Genomic DNA, 14,180 nt, shown 5'->3' on the forward strand with positions numbered 1-14,180 from the left:
GGATGTCTGCTGGTGTGAAGAAGTAGGGAGGGGAATTAGCTCTCCAGCCTGCACTCTGCATTCCAGGGCTGCAAGCATCCCTTCAGCCCATCAGCCAGCCCAGAGCTGCTCAGACAGCCCTGAGCAAATCTGCAGCATGCACTTATGGCAGGTACAGCACCCACCTCTGTATGGCACCACCTCAAGCAGGGCAGCAGCATAGGGGTTAACACGGCCTGAGCTCTGAGCAGCCCTGAGCACCAACCATGAAGGTATTTAAGCCCTGGCAGCCCCTGGAAGCCAATGCAATTTCTGTTCTCTCTGCACTTCAATTTGCAGCTTCCCCAACCTCATCAGCTGCTGAATATGCAAGAGGATAAATGTTTATGGTGTTTACTCCTCTCTGCTTTGTCTCAACAAACTCTCTGGGAAACGACAAATACAGCTGCACTCCAGGGCCGTGAGGAGCACCCGCCCGCCACCGAGATGCCGACACCACCTCGGTAAATAATTACACCGACAATTAGCTCATTAACAGCACAGTGCCTCGTTAGGGAAGTGCAGGCAGGCACCTCACCACCGTCGGGCTGAGTGGGCAGCACGAGGCTGGTGGCACTTACCAGCATCACATCCCGACTGCCCCACAGCCCTGCTACATGGCACAACCTGCTCAACCCCACCGGTATAGAAATTGGGGCAGAAAACCCTGATTTCCTCTGTGAAGCAGCCCCAAGGACAGGGGACACACCGAGCTAACAGAGCTGGCCTGGAACAGGCAGTCTCCTTGACTCGCCTTGTCTCATTGCCTCCCTTCAAGCCCACTTACAAAAGCAACGAGGGAGCAGACGGCAGAGGCGAGACTCGTGCCACTTAGCGCTATTAATTGGCCAGTAATTTGCCAGTTAATACCATTATACACACACCCCGTCCTCCCACGCCTGCCTTCCTGTGCCTGCTGAGGCTGCTACCCAGCAAGGCCCATGTCCAGCACACAGGGAGGCATGGTGACACCAGGAGCCAGGCAGGGCACTCTGGGAGCTGGGTACCAACAATGGGAAGCAACAGTGCGCATCCCATCTGGAGCAGCAAAACCCCTGGAAGCGCTTTCAGTTCCCAAGCTCGCCGCCAAGCCTGGCAGTGTCTTCTGGCTCCAGCAAATCTGCACTGTCCCACAGTGCCCAGGGATTAGCATCCTAAGGCTCATAGCTGAGGAGAATGCTGCACTAGGGTCTGGAGTAAGAAGGAAGCCAGCACCCAGGTCAGGAAGCCTCCTTGCCCAGCTCGGTGCTCAGAGCCATGCCCCATGTGGTGTCGGCACAGCTCTCCCCAGCCTTCCTCCTCCACCCAGCACAGTGCAGGTGGACCAGTCCTCAGCGATGTATGTGGATCAGTCCTCAGGGATGTGGCTTTCTGGCACTGAGAAGTCCCTCTGATGTGCTAAGAAATGAGATTTGGACTTTCCACTTTCCAGAGGAGACTTTAAACCATAAATCCTGAGCAAGAGCAAGGGAGCTCCTGGGACATTTTCCATACAGATCAGGCGTAAATCCCGAGCAACTACTGACTTTAGCAATTACATTCTGCCTCCTTAAAAAAATCAACATGCCCCTTATTTTCTGGCTGGCATCCATCACTGCGAGATCCGTCAGCTGCCACAACCCACCCTAGAGGTGGCTGCATTTTACGAGGGGCACACAGATCCCTGCCAGGAAGAGGTTACATGCTCTGCAAGCCTCAATTTGGCTCACTCCCAGTACAGCCAGAGGCTGAGGCTCAACACCTTGTGCTGCTCTTTGCCATGCTTGGCAGGTGGAGCAAGACAGGGACAGAAAATGGCACCTGACTCCCAAGGCCGGCTTTGTGCCACCACAACCCAGCTCACGTGAAAGCAATGACACCACAGGTCCTCCCGGTGCCACCACCCCAAACCTGCTGTCCCTGCCAGGGTTCCTCTGGAGCTGGGCAGGTCTGAGCACTGCAGTGCTGCTGCTGCTGCTGCTGCCGCTGCTGCCTCTGCATCACCAAGGGAGCAGGTAGCAGCGCACAGCAGTATCACTCCTTCAGATGGAAAAGGAAGAATAAACACAGCATCAGGTCTATGGCTAAGAAACCACGCTATGAAACAGCAGGGAAAAAAATAATAAATCACAGCATGTGCAACTGCACAGGACTTTACCTCCTGCACTGCACTGCAACCAGGGGACACCTCCCTGTTCCCATTCTCATCCAGGTGTCAAACCAGCCATCATTTCTCTCCCCCTCCCACCACGTTTTACTGCAACAGCAGCTTTCCTGAGATGCATGAAGAAGCCCCTGTGCACCCACCAGTGCCTGTAAACTGCCTGCAGCAGAGACATCACGGTCCTGCAGGGATACAGCCCCCCCACCTTTATATGGGGCACTCATCAGGCAAAGCCCTCTCCCCACAAAGGGGCAGAGGGTCTGGGAGCACTTCGGGATGAAGCAGCAGGCATCTCCTCTGCCTGAGCCAGCAGCTGTGCAACCCAACAAGCAGCAGTGTAACGATTTCATCATTTTCCACCAAAATTGAATTAGTTCAAAGCCAAAATCTGATTTGAGAGCCCAGCGCTCTTGACAGCAAACCCTTTACTTTGTCAGGCAGCTGTTAGCCGTCTCCTTCGGAGCTGCAGGGAGAACAAGGGAAGGAGGCCGGGCTGCTCCATGGGGACATGCAGGCACCTGGGGCAGGAGGCAGCTGCTGATCCCCAAGACCTGGGACAGAATGGGGGAAGGAGCACAATGATGTCCCTCCCCTCCTGCCTCCTCCAGTATGGAAAACAAACCCAGCAACTGCAATTGCTCCCTGTTCCTCATACCCCTTCTCCTCCTACCCAGCACACCATAGAGAGGACGTGGTCCCACCAAGCTGAGCATCCGACCAACCTGTATTGGGACTGACAACCTCTCTGCCTCCTTCCCTACTTGGATCCCTCTCAACTGCCCTCATTCTCCTGCCCCAGCAGCTTCTGCTCAGCCACAGCTCCACTAAGCCCCACAAGACCAAATCCTCCCAAATTCACACATGCCATCTTCAAGGGTCTCCCTGGCAGAGATGCAGCAGACACCATTTGTCCTTCTGAGGGCTGAGCATCTTTGCCCTCAAAACCAGCTCACCAATACCCCTTTACTTTACAGGGAACAAGAGACCTGTGCCAGCAATCAGCCTCCCGCTCAGGGCCAGCAGCTATCAGCAGACACTGATTCAACCCAAATCCAGACAGCCTTCCCACACCAAAGCCACAGTCTCCACAAGGAATGCTACCAAGCAAGCTGAGCGCTCAGCCCTAACTGTGCCAGTCCCCAGAGCAAGAAAGGCCTCCCATCAGGAAACAACAAGTTAGGTCAGGTAACTGGGAAGGGTCTAGAGAGTCCAGCCAGGAGCCAAAATCCACCTGGCATGCATACAGATAGGCGTGAACTTACCGAGTTGATGCAGCCCAGCTCCTTATTCAAGAGCCAGGGCAACGAGAGTTTCCCTTCCCCTCTGTAGCATGACTGAATACGTTCCTTGATCTTATCCTTGATCTTCTTCAACGTGAAGAGGCAGAGCACAGACTCCTTGGGAGGCTTAACTCTGTTTTTCTGGCCCTGGGAGAAGATAGTGAAGAGGATATCCTCCTGCTCTGAGATGCCCAGGTACTTGGCCAAAGCCTTGCCGGGCTTGGTCAGGTAAGCGTCCTGGATCAGGCGGTACTCAATGCCATCCTGCACACAGCCGATGGGGAACTCCACGTAGGAGTAGAACTTGGGGTCATCCACGCAGAGGCGGACAATCTTGGAGGTGAAAAACTGCTCACCAGTGGAATCGGGTGAGGTGAGCTGGGTGTCCAGCTGCAAGGTCAGGTAGTACACGAACTGCTCACTGCTGAAGCTGTAGATGTAGTAGATGTCAAAGGTGGGGAACTTGGAGAGCGTGTCTGAGGGGATCTTAAGCTGGGACGAGACAAACTCGTCCTGGTAGACAAAGCCAAACATCTCCGCATTCTCCTCATTGGCCATCAGCTTGCGGCTGGAGAGCGTGGGGAAGTACTCCGACTTGCCATCGATGGGCGTCCCAATGAAGAGCTTGTTCTGCCCATTTAGCACCTCAATGATGACCCCAGACATGGTCCCTGACTCATTGACACTGGAGAGGTAGTGCTCCTTGCGGTGGTGGGGCTCACCCAACTTGAAGAGGTCATCCAGCCGCAGGAACTGGCAGATACCCTGCGAGGCACTGCCGCAGGCGATCAGCCGGTTCCCCGAATAGTCCACCAGCAGCAGCTTGTTCACGTTGTTGGTGGTGACCAGACCGTGCGGGCAGGACTGAACGCTGGGCGGAGGGTAACACTTCTCATTGTCCTCCACTGGCCCCGTCACGTGCGTCCGCAGGAGCGTGAGGTTATTGGAGAGCTTGTAGATCCGATTGACGGCCCCCACGTAGACCTCTCCGGTTTTGTTATGGACCACCAGGTGCGTCAAGCTCCAGTCTGTCACCGAGAAAGTCCTAAAGGGAGATTTGGGGCTGCCTTCCGCCAGCGGTAGCCAGGTGCTTCCCAAGAGCAGCAGGGTCCAAATGTTGACAGACAAGTGGTGCTTGAGCCAAAGGAGCCGCATCGCGGCAGTGTCACATCCGGCCAAGGCCATGCCCAAACCCAGCCACAAAATAAATAGAAACAAATCCAAACTAAAGGGGTGAGGAGGAAGGACGAGGAGCTAACGGGACACAGTCTCCTCTGCTTCTGCTGTGCTCAGCATTCAGGGCATCATGGGCACTGCCGGTCTGGTCAACCCTAGAGGGAGAAAGAAAAACAGCAGGGTTAGGAGGCTTTCCTCCAGCTCCTGGCACAGCAGTAAGCTTGTTCCACACCACCCCACAGAGGCTTTGCTGCTTCATGCTTATAAGGCAGCATAACAAAATGCCCCCACTGCCTCCCACTCCAGAAGAAAATCTGCACAGGGACAGAGAGAACCCGCGGGATGCTAATGGCCACTCCTCCCCGTAGTACACACATGCTGCTAGACACCATGAATTCTACACCATGAGCAGCCAAGGTGGTGACGCAAAGGGGCTCAAATTCAAGCCCTGCTACCCAGAGCAGCCCCCTGCAAGGCCCTGCTCTCCTCCATGGAGTTCCTCAGCAGGAGCAAGCAGCAGCACAACCACAGCTGTGGCTGGGCCAGGCCAGCACATCCCAAACAGGCAGTGGCTTCGCGATGCCCTCCAGCACACCAACCACATACAAATGTCCCAGCAGGGCATCACTGGCCCTGACCTGCTTTGAAGACCACCGACAGCACCAAAGTATCAGCCGCTAGCAAACAGACAGCCCACAGCCTCTGCACCACTCCATCACAGAATGGGGAGCTGGTACAAAAACCCAGTTTGCTCCCAGCTCATAAGCACAAAAGGAACCCAATCCCACTGCCGTGCTGTGGGCATCCCTCTGAGCTCAGCCAAGAGAGGCACTTCCAGCCTCATACCATAACCCAGTTACCCTTAGCTTAATTGGAGACCTGCACGCTGGTCATTAAGAGGATGCTGCTTTTACAAAGAGGCAAAGGAAGTAGGGAGGGGGGGGGGGGGGAAGGGATGGGAGGAAAAAAAAAAAAGCACAGCTTTTGTGAATAAAGGAAGATGCAAACCGCACCAATTTACTACTCAAACAGCGCATGACGGAGCCTGCAGGAGCTGGGGCTTGAGCCTGGGTTTGGTGTGCGAGGCACAGCTCAAGCAAAGGATCTCAAAGTCTCCTTTTAAAGGAGCTGGGAGAGCCCTGGCACACTGCCTGACAGCCCTGGCACCTGACAAAGCCCAGGAGGCTGCGGGCAGAAGACACTTCAAAATGCAGAAGGTCCGTGGCTGGGAAGCGAACTCAGCCCTTTGTTTCCCATCCCAGTTTTGCAGATAAGATGTTACGAAAGCAAACGGGGAAGAGCCTCCCTCTCCTTATCACCGATCTCTGACTCAGCCCATGTGGGGATCACCCACTCCCGGCCCAGCACAACAAGCAGGATCCCAGCAGGGAGTGGCACCTGTAAGAAATATGGCCTGTGGTGACTGCTGGGCTGTGCCAGCAGCCGTGCCATCAGAGAGCAGCCGGTGCCATGCCAGCAGCACAGGGCTGCACTCCTTGGCAGTGCACACGGACACTTGGGGCACCTCCTGCACACCTCTTCCAAACACGGACCTTTACGGTGTGCCTGGCTCCAAAAGCTCTGTCCCAGCAGCTCCCAGTCCCTACCATCTCCACACCAGACCCCAGGGCAGTATCCTCGAAAGAGGCTTCTGCAGTAAGGCTTGAGCAACACAGGCTGAGACGAGCACTGACGGTGTAGGGCCATCAGCCCTGGAAATGGACCAGGTGGTCCCAATCCCACATCCCTGCCATACTGCAAAATACAAGCACCTCAGACCAGGCTCTGCCAGTCCCTATCGGCACAGCCTGTGGGTTCAACCAGGAGACCATGTGGTTTCCTCTTGGGCTGCGGGTTGCCAGATGAAGGTTCCTGCCATCGGAAATGGGGCGGCAACCCTTACAAAGCAGACAATGCCAGCTTCACCAGGCACCCACGTCTTTACCTTCTCCTCCAAGCAAAGGAACTCGCTGAGCACGGCGACACACTGACCACGCATCCACTCCCACTGCTGCAACGCCCAGCAGCCCTCTCCTTCCAGCCTTCATACACCGCAGTTACACAGCTCCTCTTGCACAAAGGCAGCGATGCAGCGGCAGCAGAGGGACGGGGAGCTGGGAGCGACAGGAGGCACATGTGACCCAAACCAAACACAAACCCCAGCACGAGCACGGCTCTATCTACACAGCATGGGGAGAGGAACAATACCACAGCTGTGTCGCAAGGAGATTACCATCGAAACGCAACCTGGCTTACGCACCAGCAGCACGTGGAGGGGAAGGAGAGAAAGCGGGAGTGTGGCTGCAGCAGGGGGACACCAAACCCCAGCAAGGCACTGCTGGGACAGGGCAGTCGTTTGCTCAGCGCATTTCTAATTATTCATCGCTTCTATTCTAGGGAGCGGGGATGAGAGCCAGAGGTCAGGCTGCTGTGCCAAAGCAGGGCTAGAAAGCCCAAAAGGAGATTCCCAAATTAATTTAGGGAACTGTTACTCAGAATTGGAACGAGAGCAAAGCCAGGCAGCGCTGGGGCACAGACAGATGACAGTCTGCAGAGCTCCTCAGAGACTTCTGCTCCCAAATACACGTCAGCAGCAACACCTTGTCCCAGTGCCCTAACACCAGCAGGGGCTTGGTACAGTAAGGCCTGCTTTAAGACATCAGCAATGATTATAATTAACAGAAAAAGAGCAGGAAAGGTTAGTGAGTCTGTTTTCTTCAGTATGAAATGATTCAGGTTTCCAATAGCACCTTGCACCAGGGATCCCAATGGGGAGCAAGATGTGCACTCCAAGCACAGCCCCAAAGTATTGGGCACCCGCAGACTGGGAGAGCACGCTCTGGGGAAGCAATCATCACTCTTGATAACACAAAGCAGGAGTGCCGAGCTGGAAAAACAAACCTTAAAAGGCAAAGACTGGACAGAGCATCCCCTGCTGCCCCCAGCGCTCATGCTGCACGCCTGAGTGTCCCAGGCAGGGCTGCAGCACCACATTGAGAAAAGAATCTGTTTTCTTGCTCTGGGACTGCCCCAACAGATCTACAGCCTGGCAGGAGTGCTTTGAAATATAGGTTGAGTGAGAAAAGTTGTGGAAATGAAAACCCTTCTAGCTGACCCCGGGAAGGACAGGAGCAATGAGAACTAATGGGTCTTTATCTGCAATCTCTGAGAGTCACTCGCTGCTCTCAGCAATAGTGCACAGGCTGAGCAGGTCCCAGCTCCATCTTCAAACACACGAGCTGCCTCGCTGCCAGTAATTAGCCAAAGGGAGAGAGGAGAGATTATACAGAGGAGAGAAAAGCCCGCAGGCCACAGGAGAGCCAGTCTCACAATGCAGCGGGTGTATTTTTAGGTTCGTCTGCCTGGGAAAAGCCTTGCAACAATAAGAGAAGGCTGCTGGAGTTACCCAGTTAGGAGTTGCACTATATATGCAATCATCTGTAGCAAGGCCAAGATTTAACTCCTTTTTCCACCGCACACAGCCGTTAGGAACGATTTTGCTGGGATCCCTCCCTCCTCCCCAGCAAGTACAATCATTGCAAACCTTATCCCTGGCTGGAGCCAAGCCCTGATGAAATCAGTGGCAAGCACTGTATCTGCCCCCTCCAACCTCAATCACAGCATCAGGAATCTCTCCTGTCTTCAGAGCTCTCATTATTCCCCAGGGCACAGGCCAGAGCTGCATCCTGCCCCACACCGCCACAACCCCAAGGATTTTGACCTCTTATATCTCAAGGCGATGAGAGTGCTTCTCAGGAGGAAGTGCAGTGCATCCCCTGCAGCTCCTGCAGCCACAGGGCCAATACAATGACACAAGGACCACCTAACAACATTTTGTCCCCAGCTTCAAAGCACACAAGTCCAGACCAAGCCCCCAAAGGGCTCCTTCCACCTTGGTTGCTATGTTCCAGACTGTAGTTCTCACTGCAAACATCACAAAACCAACCCGACTGGCAGAAGTCACCTCAGCCCATCACAGCAGCAAACCAGGAGCTCAGCCACAGGCCAGCTCTAAGCAGAAGTCCTCTTACCACCAATATCACTCCATTGTCCAACCCACCACCAGTGTCCTAACACAAGGGCAGAGCGGATGCACCAGGAAGCTCTCAGTCTCCATCAGTGAATGAGAACAGGAGGACTTCTTTGCTCCCAGCACAAGGAGGTAGCACCAGAGCTGCTATAACCCAGCACAAAACCAGGCTGAGCTGAAATTCCCTTTCTTCCACCTAATCCCATTGCCGACCACAATCACCATCTCAAGGCACACACTGCTCATAGTTAAGACTGAATAAAGTAGCCAGGGGACAACAAAACATCTCCACTTCTCCTTAAGAGGCTTCCCCAGCCAAAGCCTAAGCTGCACCCAACTCTCCTTTCCCCTACAAGACCCCACACCACACTGCAGGGCTGTGGGCTCAGCACAGCCCCACTGCTCGCCCTGGGCGGAGCTGAATCACGAGCAGCCCAAGAGCTGGCGGAGCTGCAAGACAGGGAGAGGGGAAGCGAGCAGCGCCTGAAAGCGCTCCAACAGCAACAACACAAAGAAGGGAAACTCTGCTTTGAGAGGCTAACAGAGGTTTCATTTGCACGCAGGACAGGCTGGGAGCATCCAATGAAAACAGCGAAGCACACGCATGCACAAAGCCAGAGGCTGCACCCGCACCCCGCTCCCAGGGCCAGCACACCAGCATGCTCCAGGGGTTCACCCAGCCAACGTGGGCAAAGCCTGCTGGGGAGCATAGATGCAGCATGCCTGAGGGACACCAGCCAGGATGGAGTGCTGAGAAATGGGAGGACACGTGCGCTCCCGCTGCCAAAACCCCACTCCCTGCTAACGAGAGCAGCTGGACGGTGGCCCCAACGGGTGACGTCAGCCTGCGGAGGGCAGGGAGCCGCGTGGCTCCGCGGCATGGCATGCAGTGCCGAAAGCACGGGGCTGGGGGAACCAAGGCAGTGCTCACCCACGAGGCTGTGCCACCAGGAGCCGACCCAGTGTGCCACGGGCACTGCCAACATGCAGGTGGCAGCGGGTGAGGGCTGGTGGCAATATAAGCCTGAGTTGCCTGAGCCTTACCAGGCTTGCTGACCCGCAGAAGCTCTCCCTTGGAGGCTGATCTCTCGCCTGCCTTCCTGCCTTTCTCCTCCCCCATTTCTTCCTGATGACATCAGCCTGAAAAACAGGTTCTGAATTCTTGCTGTCCTCTGGAGGGGCAAACCCCCCCCCCCCTCCGTGCACCCTGACACCGCTCAGTGCCACGCAGGTAGAAGGGCGAACAGCATTGCTGGCAGCAGCACTGCTGGCAGCAGAAATGCCCAAGGAAGTGCTGGAGGAGCTGATTTTAAACATTCCAGAGGCCTCAGTGGCTGTAACCACCTATTCCACAGAGCACGGACAAGGGAGCTATGCCCTCCCCATGCCTGGGTCAGAGTTTGAGAGCCCCCATATAACCCAGCAAAACCTTCTGGAGGCCACCAACTGCATTCCAACTGACAGAGAACATTACTCTACGAAACATCTTGTGCACGAGCCAAGCTGCAAGATTATTTTTAAAATCCTAAAATATTTTTAGGTTTTCCTCTTCCCCTGTTGAAGCTAACAGTCTGTACAGGAAGACCGAAACAACCGCCTGTACATAAAGCACTGCAGCTCGCACAAAGCAAACAACTCACTGCCATTATAATTACCTTAGATGTTATCGGCGGCTCTGTGGAATCCCTTCTGCAGCCCCAGCAGCACCCAGCACGGTGCTGCCTGCACAGAGCCAGGCAGCTCCTTCCCCAAGCACCGGGATCTGCCTCTCCTCTCACAAGGGATTTACTTCTGCAAGGGCTTGAATATTTTGACACAAAGGCAGTTGCTTAACCAAGCACATAAAGCAAAGGGACTCTCAGAGCTTCTACGATTACACCGACGCTTGGAGATTCGCCTGGACGGCGGCCAGAGGCCCCATATCGCGGAGGATCAGACCCAGGACACAACCGGGAGAAGAAACGCCGGGGCTGGAGCGGGGCTGGAGCCGGCTTGGAGCGGGGATGCAGCCGACTTCCTGCTCACACAGCAGCACGGCTCCTCCTAACCCCTCGCACGCCGCAGCGCTAAGCGTGAATCACCCTGCACCGACCGCTCCCCAACACCCGTGCAATTCACAAGGTTGTTGGGTTGGGCTTTTTTTTTTTTCTTTTTTTTTTTTTCCCCTTCAGTATAATTATACAAATTTTAATGCAATTACCTCCCCTGTATTTTGTACATTAAGCAGTAGGCAACCAAAGGAAGAGAGAGACTTTATTTTTTTTGGCTTTGCGTTCCCGAAATAATAGCGGATCGCAGAGCGGCCACATAGAGAAGGGTTTATCTGCACAGGATCACAGGGAGAGCAGATGGAAAATGGGAAGACCCCCAAACCCCCAGGTACCTGCATGGAGGCCCAACTCCAGCTCAGCCTCTTGCCCTGCCGGAAAGGAAAAGCAAATCAAGCAAATGGTCGGCAGTTACTCAACCCCAAAGCCGGGGTCATTAGCCAGATTAAAGTGCCCGAGCTCCGGCCAGCAGCGCGGATAGCAAAGTGCAGTTAAACGGCCCAAATTGGATTACTGCCGCTCCTCGGCCTCCGTGCCAAGTTGGCCGGCGGACGGCGGGAGGAGAGCGGCTGAGGGGAGGCTGGGGAGGAGGCCAGGCCGCCGATTAGACCCACGGATCCCCAGCCCAGCAGCCATAATGCGCTCACACGGTCACTTTCCCCAGCTAAAGCCCTCAGAATGCAAAGCAATCCTCTTGGAAAAGGGGCCCACGCACTCCTCGTGCCCCAGCTCACAAATCCTGCCGGCTGACGCACACCTCACTGTGCAGCAGCCCGTGGGGCTGAGCTCAGCCACCTGCGTGTGTATGTGGGGCTTACTGACTCCATACATGGGCAGCAAGGAGAGGGTTTGCCAAGCTTTGGCTAACGGGAAAAACAACTTCTGGATGTTTTAATGTAGGGTTTGAAATGGTGGCTTTCACGTGGAACAAAGGCTGGGGGCAGAACGATGCTGGGGAAGTGAGACCAAGGAGGGCAGCAGCCAGCTCCCGGCAGGCCCCAGGCACACACAGAGTGCCCAAGGTGGGGAATGCGAGGTGTCTGCCTGAACTTGGCATGAAACCCATGGATACGGCTTCAGGTTCCTCCTCCACAGTGCATGAGAGCCGCCCCAGGACTAAGACTGCGCACGGCCAAGGCTGAGGGTCCAAAGCAGCGCCAGATCTTGCACTACCATCATGAATCCACAGTGGAGTGGGATCTCACAGCACAGCCAGGGCATACCATGAAGAGAAGGAAGGAGGCGGCTCCCCCCCCACTTCCCATCAGCCCAGCACATCCTACAGGGCAACTCACTGCCCAGAGCCAGCCCAGAGCTCCCTGAGCCTCTGCACAGCACACACTGCCTAACAACACAGCACAGAGGGGACGCTCACAGAGCACAGGGCAGCGAACAAGGTCTCCATAGGCAGAACACGGGCTTGAAGAGAGCCTAGCAATCAGCAAGGACAGCATAAGTGCCCCATGCCCAGCTCCCCATTGCAGCACAGAGAGGCAGCAGCTCTTCTGCACTGCCAGGGCTGCCTAAGCCATCCTCCTGCCTGGGGACAGGAGTGACGGCAGCACCCTGCACACAGACAAAGCCCAGCGGGATGCAGGTGGATGCTGCGGGCAGCGCAACCCGCTCACAGAAGCCTGGTGGTGCGAGCACTGCAGCACTGGGCTGCTCCACGCACACATCTCAGCGCTGCCTGCCGGCAAACGCTGCAGCTCCTGGGCAGCAACAAAGGCCCCGATACGCACCGAGCCCAGGGAGCGATGCTTACAAGTCTCCCTCGTTAAGCCCAACCCGAAGTCCCTTCACACAAGGGATGCTGAACACGGCAAACCCTGGGGAGGCACCGCCTGGTCCCGCAGCTCCGTGCCAGCAGCGGTGCAGCTGCCGAAGGAGGGAGCGGCCTGGCGGCACACAGCAGCACGACTCCGGCACCCGCTGCCATCTCGGCAGCGCCCGGCCGAGTTCGGAGGAGTTTGTTTGTGTGTCGCAGGGCCCTCTGCCTTCCGCAGGGCAGCGCTTTGTCTTTGCACAGCGAGCTACGTGCTCCACTCCAAACCTCACGCATGTATAAAATAAAGAAGGGAAACCCTCGAGGCTCGCTACAGAAGGGCTCCAGCTGCAAGCGGCCCCAATAAAACCCCACTAACAAACACAACACCAGCAAAACTTGGATTTCCGGAACGCGGCAGAGCACAGATACCAACCATCTCCCACTGGGGACACAGAGCCCAGTCACGGAATGTCACCGCGCAGCTCACGGGGACGCAGCCTGGCACACGCAGACTGCGATTCGCCCATCCATCCCTCCCTCATTCCCCGACCACGGATCCGGAGCCCAAACTTTCGCGCCACCCACACGGCCCCGCACTTCGGCATCCGCTGCCGGCGGCGGCACCCATCCCTCCCTTTCCCTCTCCTCTTTACAACCCCCCCAGGAACGCCCGTACAGCCCGCCGGGCTCAGCCCCGCTGCTCCTCCACCGCATTCGGTCATCAGTGTCTTGAGACAGACATCGCGCCGCTCGCTTTACCCACTGAGTATATACAAAAGACCCTGAGATTGTTCAGGAAGCAATTAGCCGCTGTTCGGAGGAAAACGGTGTTTTCAAATGGATAACCTTTGATGTAGTCAATAGCCTCGTCTCCTCTTCCCCCCCCCTCCCCCTCCCCAATGTCTCACACAAAAGAAACAGAAGAAAAAAAAAATCCGGCTGGTAATTGGCTCCGCACGGAGCCGCTCGGCACGAAGCGATCACCGCCCGAGGAGCGGCCCCGCGCCGCGGCTCTGCCCAACTTTTCTCCCCTCCGCGTCCCGCAGCCTACAGCGGGACCGGCAACACCCATCGGCGCGTTCGCAGGTTCTGCTTTCCTGCCGTCCTTCCCGAAGCACGGGGACGGGAGAGCGAACGAGTGAGGTTACTGCCTTTCTTCCCCCATCCATCTCCTCGCTAAGCAGTGACCTTCACGTCCAGCCCCGGCTACACGCCAGCCCCCCGCACCGGAGGCAGGAAGAAGGAATCTCCCCTCCGGGAGAACGGAGGAAGGGATTTCGGGATCCATCCCAGCGCAGCGCGGAGCAGCTGCGGATCCCCGCCCGGAGCCAGGCGCCGTGCGCAGGGGGAGCCGGGTCCCCTCCGCCTTCTCCTCCCGCAGCAGCCGCTCCGCACCGCACCCCCTCGGGCTCCGCGCCTCTCCGCCAAACTACGGCGCGACGACGACGGCAACCGCTTCCAACGGCGGATCCCAATCACGACGCCGGATGCCCTCAGAGCGGCTCTGCCCGATGGCCAAACGCGCCCGCAGGCTCCGCCCGCAACCCCGCGCCGGCAGCCGGGGCACACCGAGCCCTGCGGCGTGCGGGGCGAGCCCAGCCCGCGCGGTGCCGCGCCCCGAGCCCCGGGCACGTAGCGGCGGTGCGGCACCGGGGGGACCCGCAGCCCCACGCCCGGCCTCGCCGCCCCCCCGCCGCCCCGCCCGGGCGAGCCCCGG

At 56.7% G+C, this 14,180-nt stretch overlaps 1 protein-coding gene across 3 annotated transcripts in view; it reads right to left on the reverse strand.

Moving 5' to 3' along the window:
* The window catches only part of PLXNA1 (plexin A1), a 94,941-nt gene extending 83,819 nt beyond the window's left edge, over window positions 1-11,122 (reverse strand). For 2 of the 3 annotated variants that reach the window (XM_042823200.1, XM_042823198.1), the window contains exons 1-2: window positions 11,031-11,122; window positions 3,424-4,772 (exon numbers count right to left, since the gene is read on the reverse strand). In XM_042823200.1, coding sequence (XP_042679134.1) covers window positions 3,424-4,626 — 1,203 coding nt within the window. In that variant the 5' untranslated portion in view covers window positions 4,627-4,772; window positions 11,031-11,122. Of the gene's footprint in view, window positions 1-3,423; window positions 4,773-10,302; window positions 10,586-11,030 lie in introns of those variants that run through there. The other variant, XM_042823199.1, reaches the window with a different exon arrangement.
* Window positions 11,123-14,180: the final 3,058 nt, after the last annotated feature.

This window comes from Centrocercus urophasianus, unplaced genomic scaffold (assembly GCF_019232065.1).
Source record: "Centrocercus urophasianus isolate 14NV4802_14NV808 unplaced genomic scaffold, USGS_Curo_1.0 seq_22, whole genome shotgun sequence".
Lineage (NCBI taxonomy): Eukaryota > Metazoa > Chordata > Aves > Galliformes > Phasianidae > Centrocercus > Centrocercus urophasianus.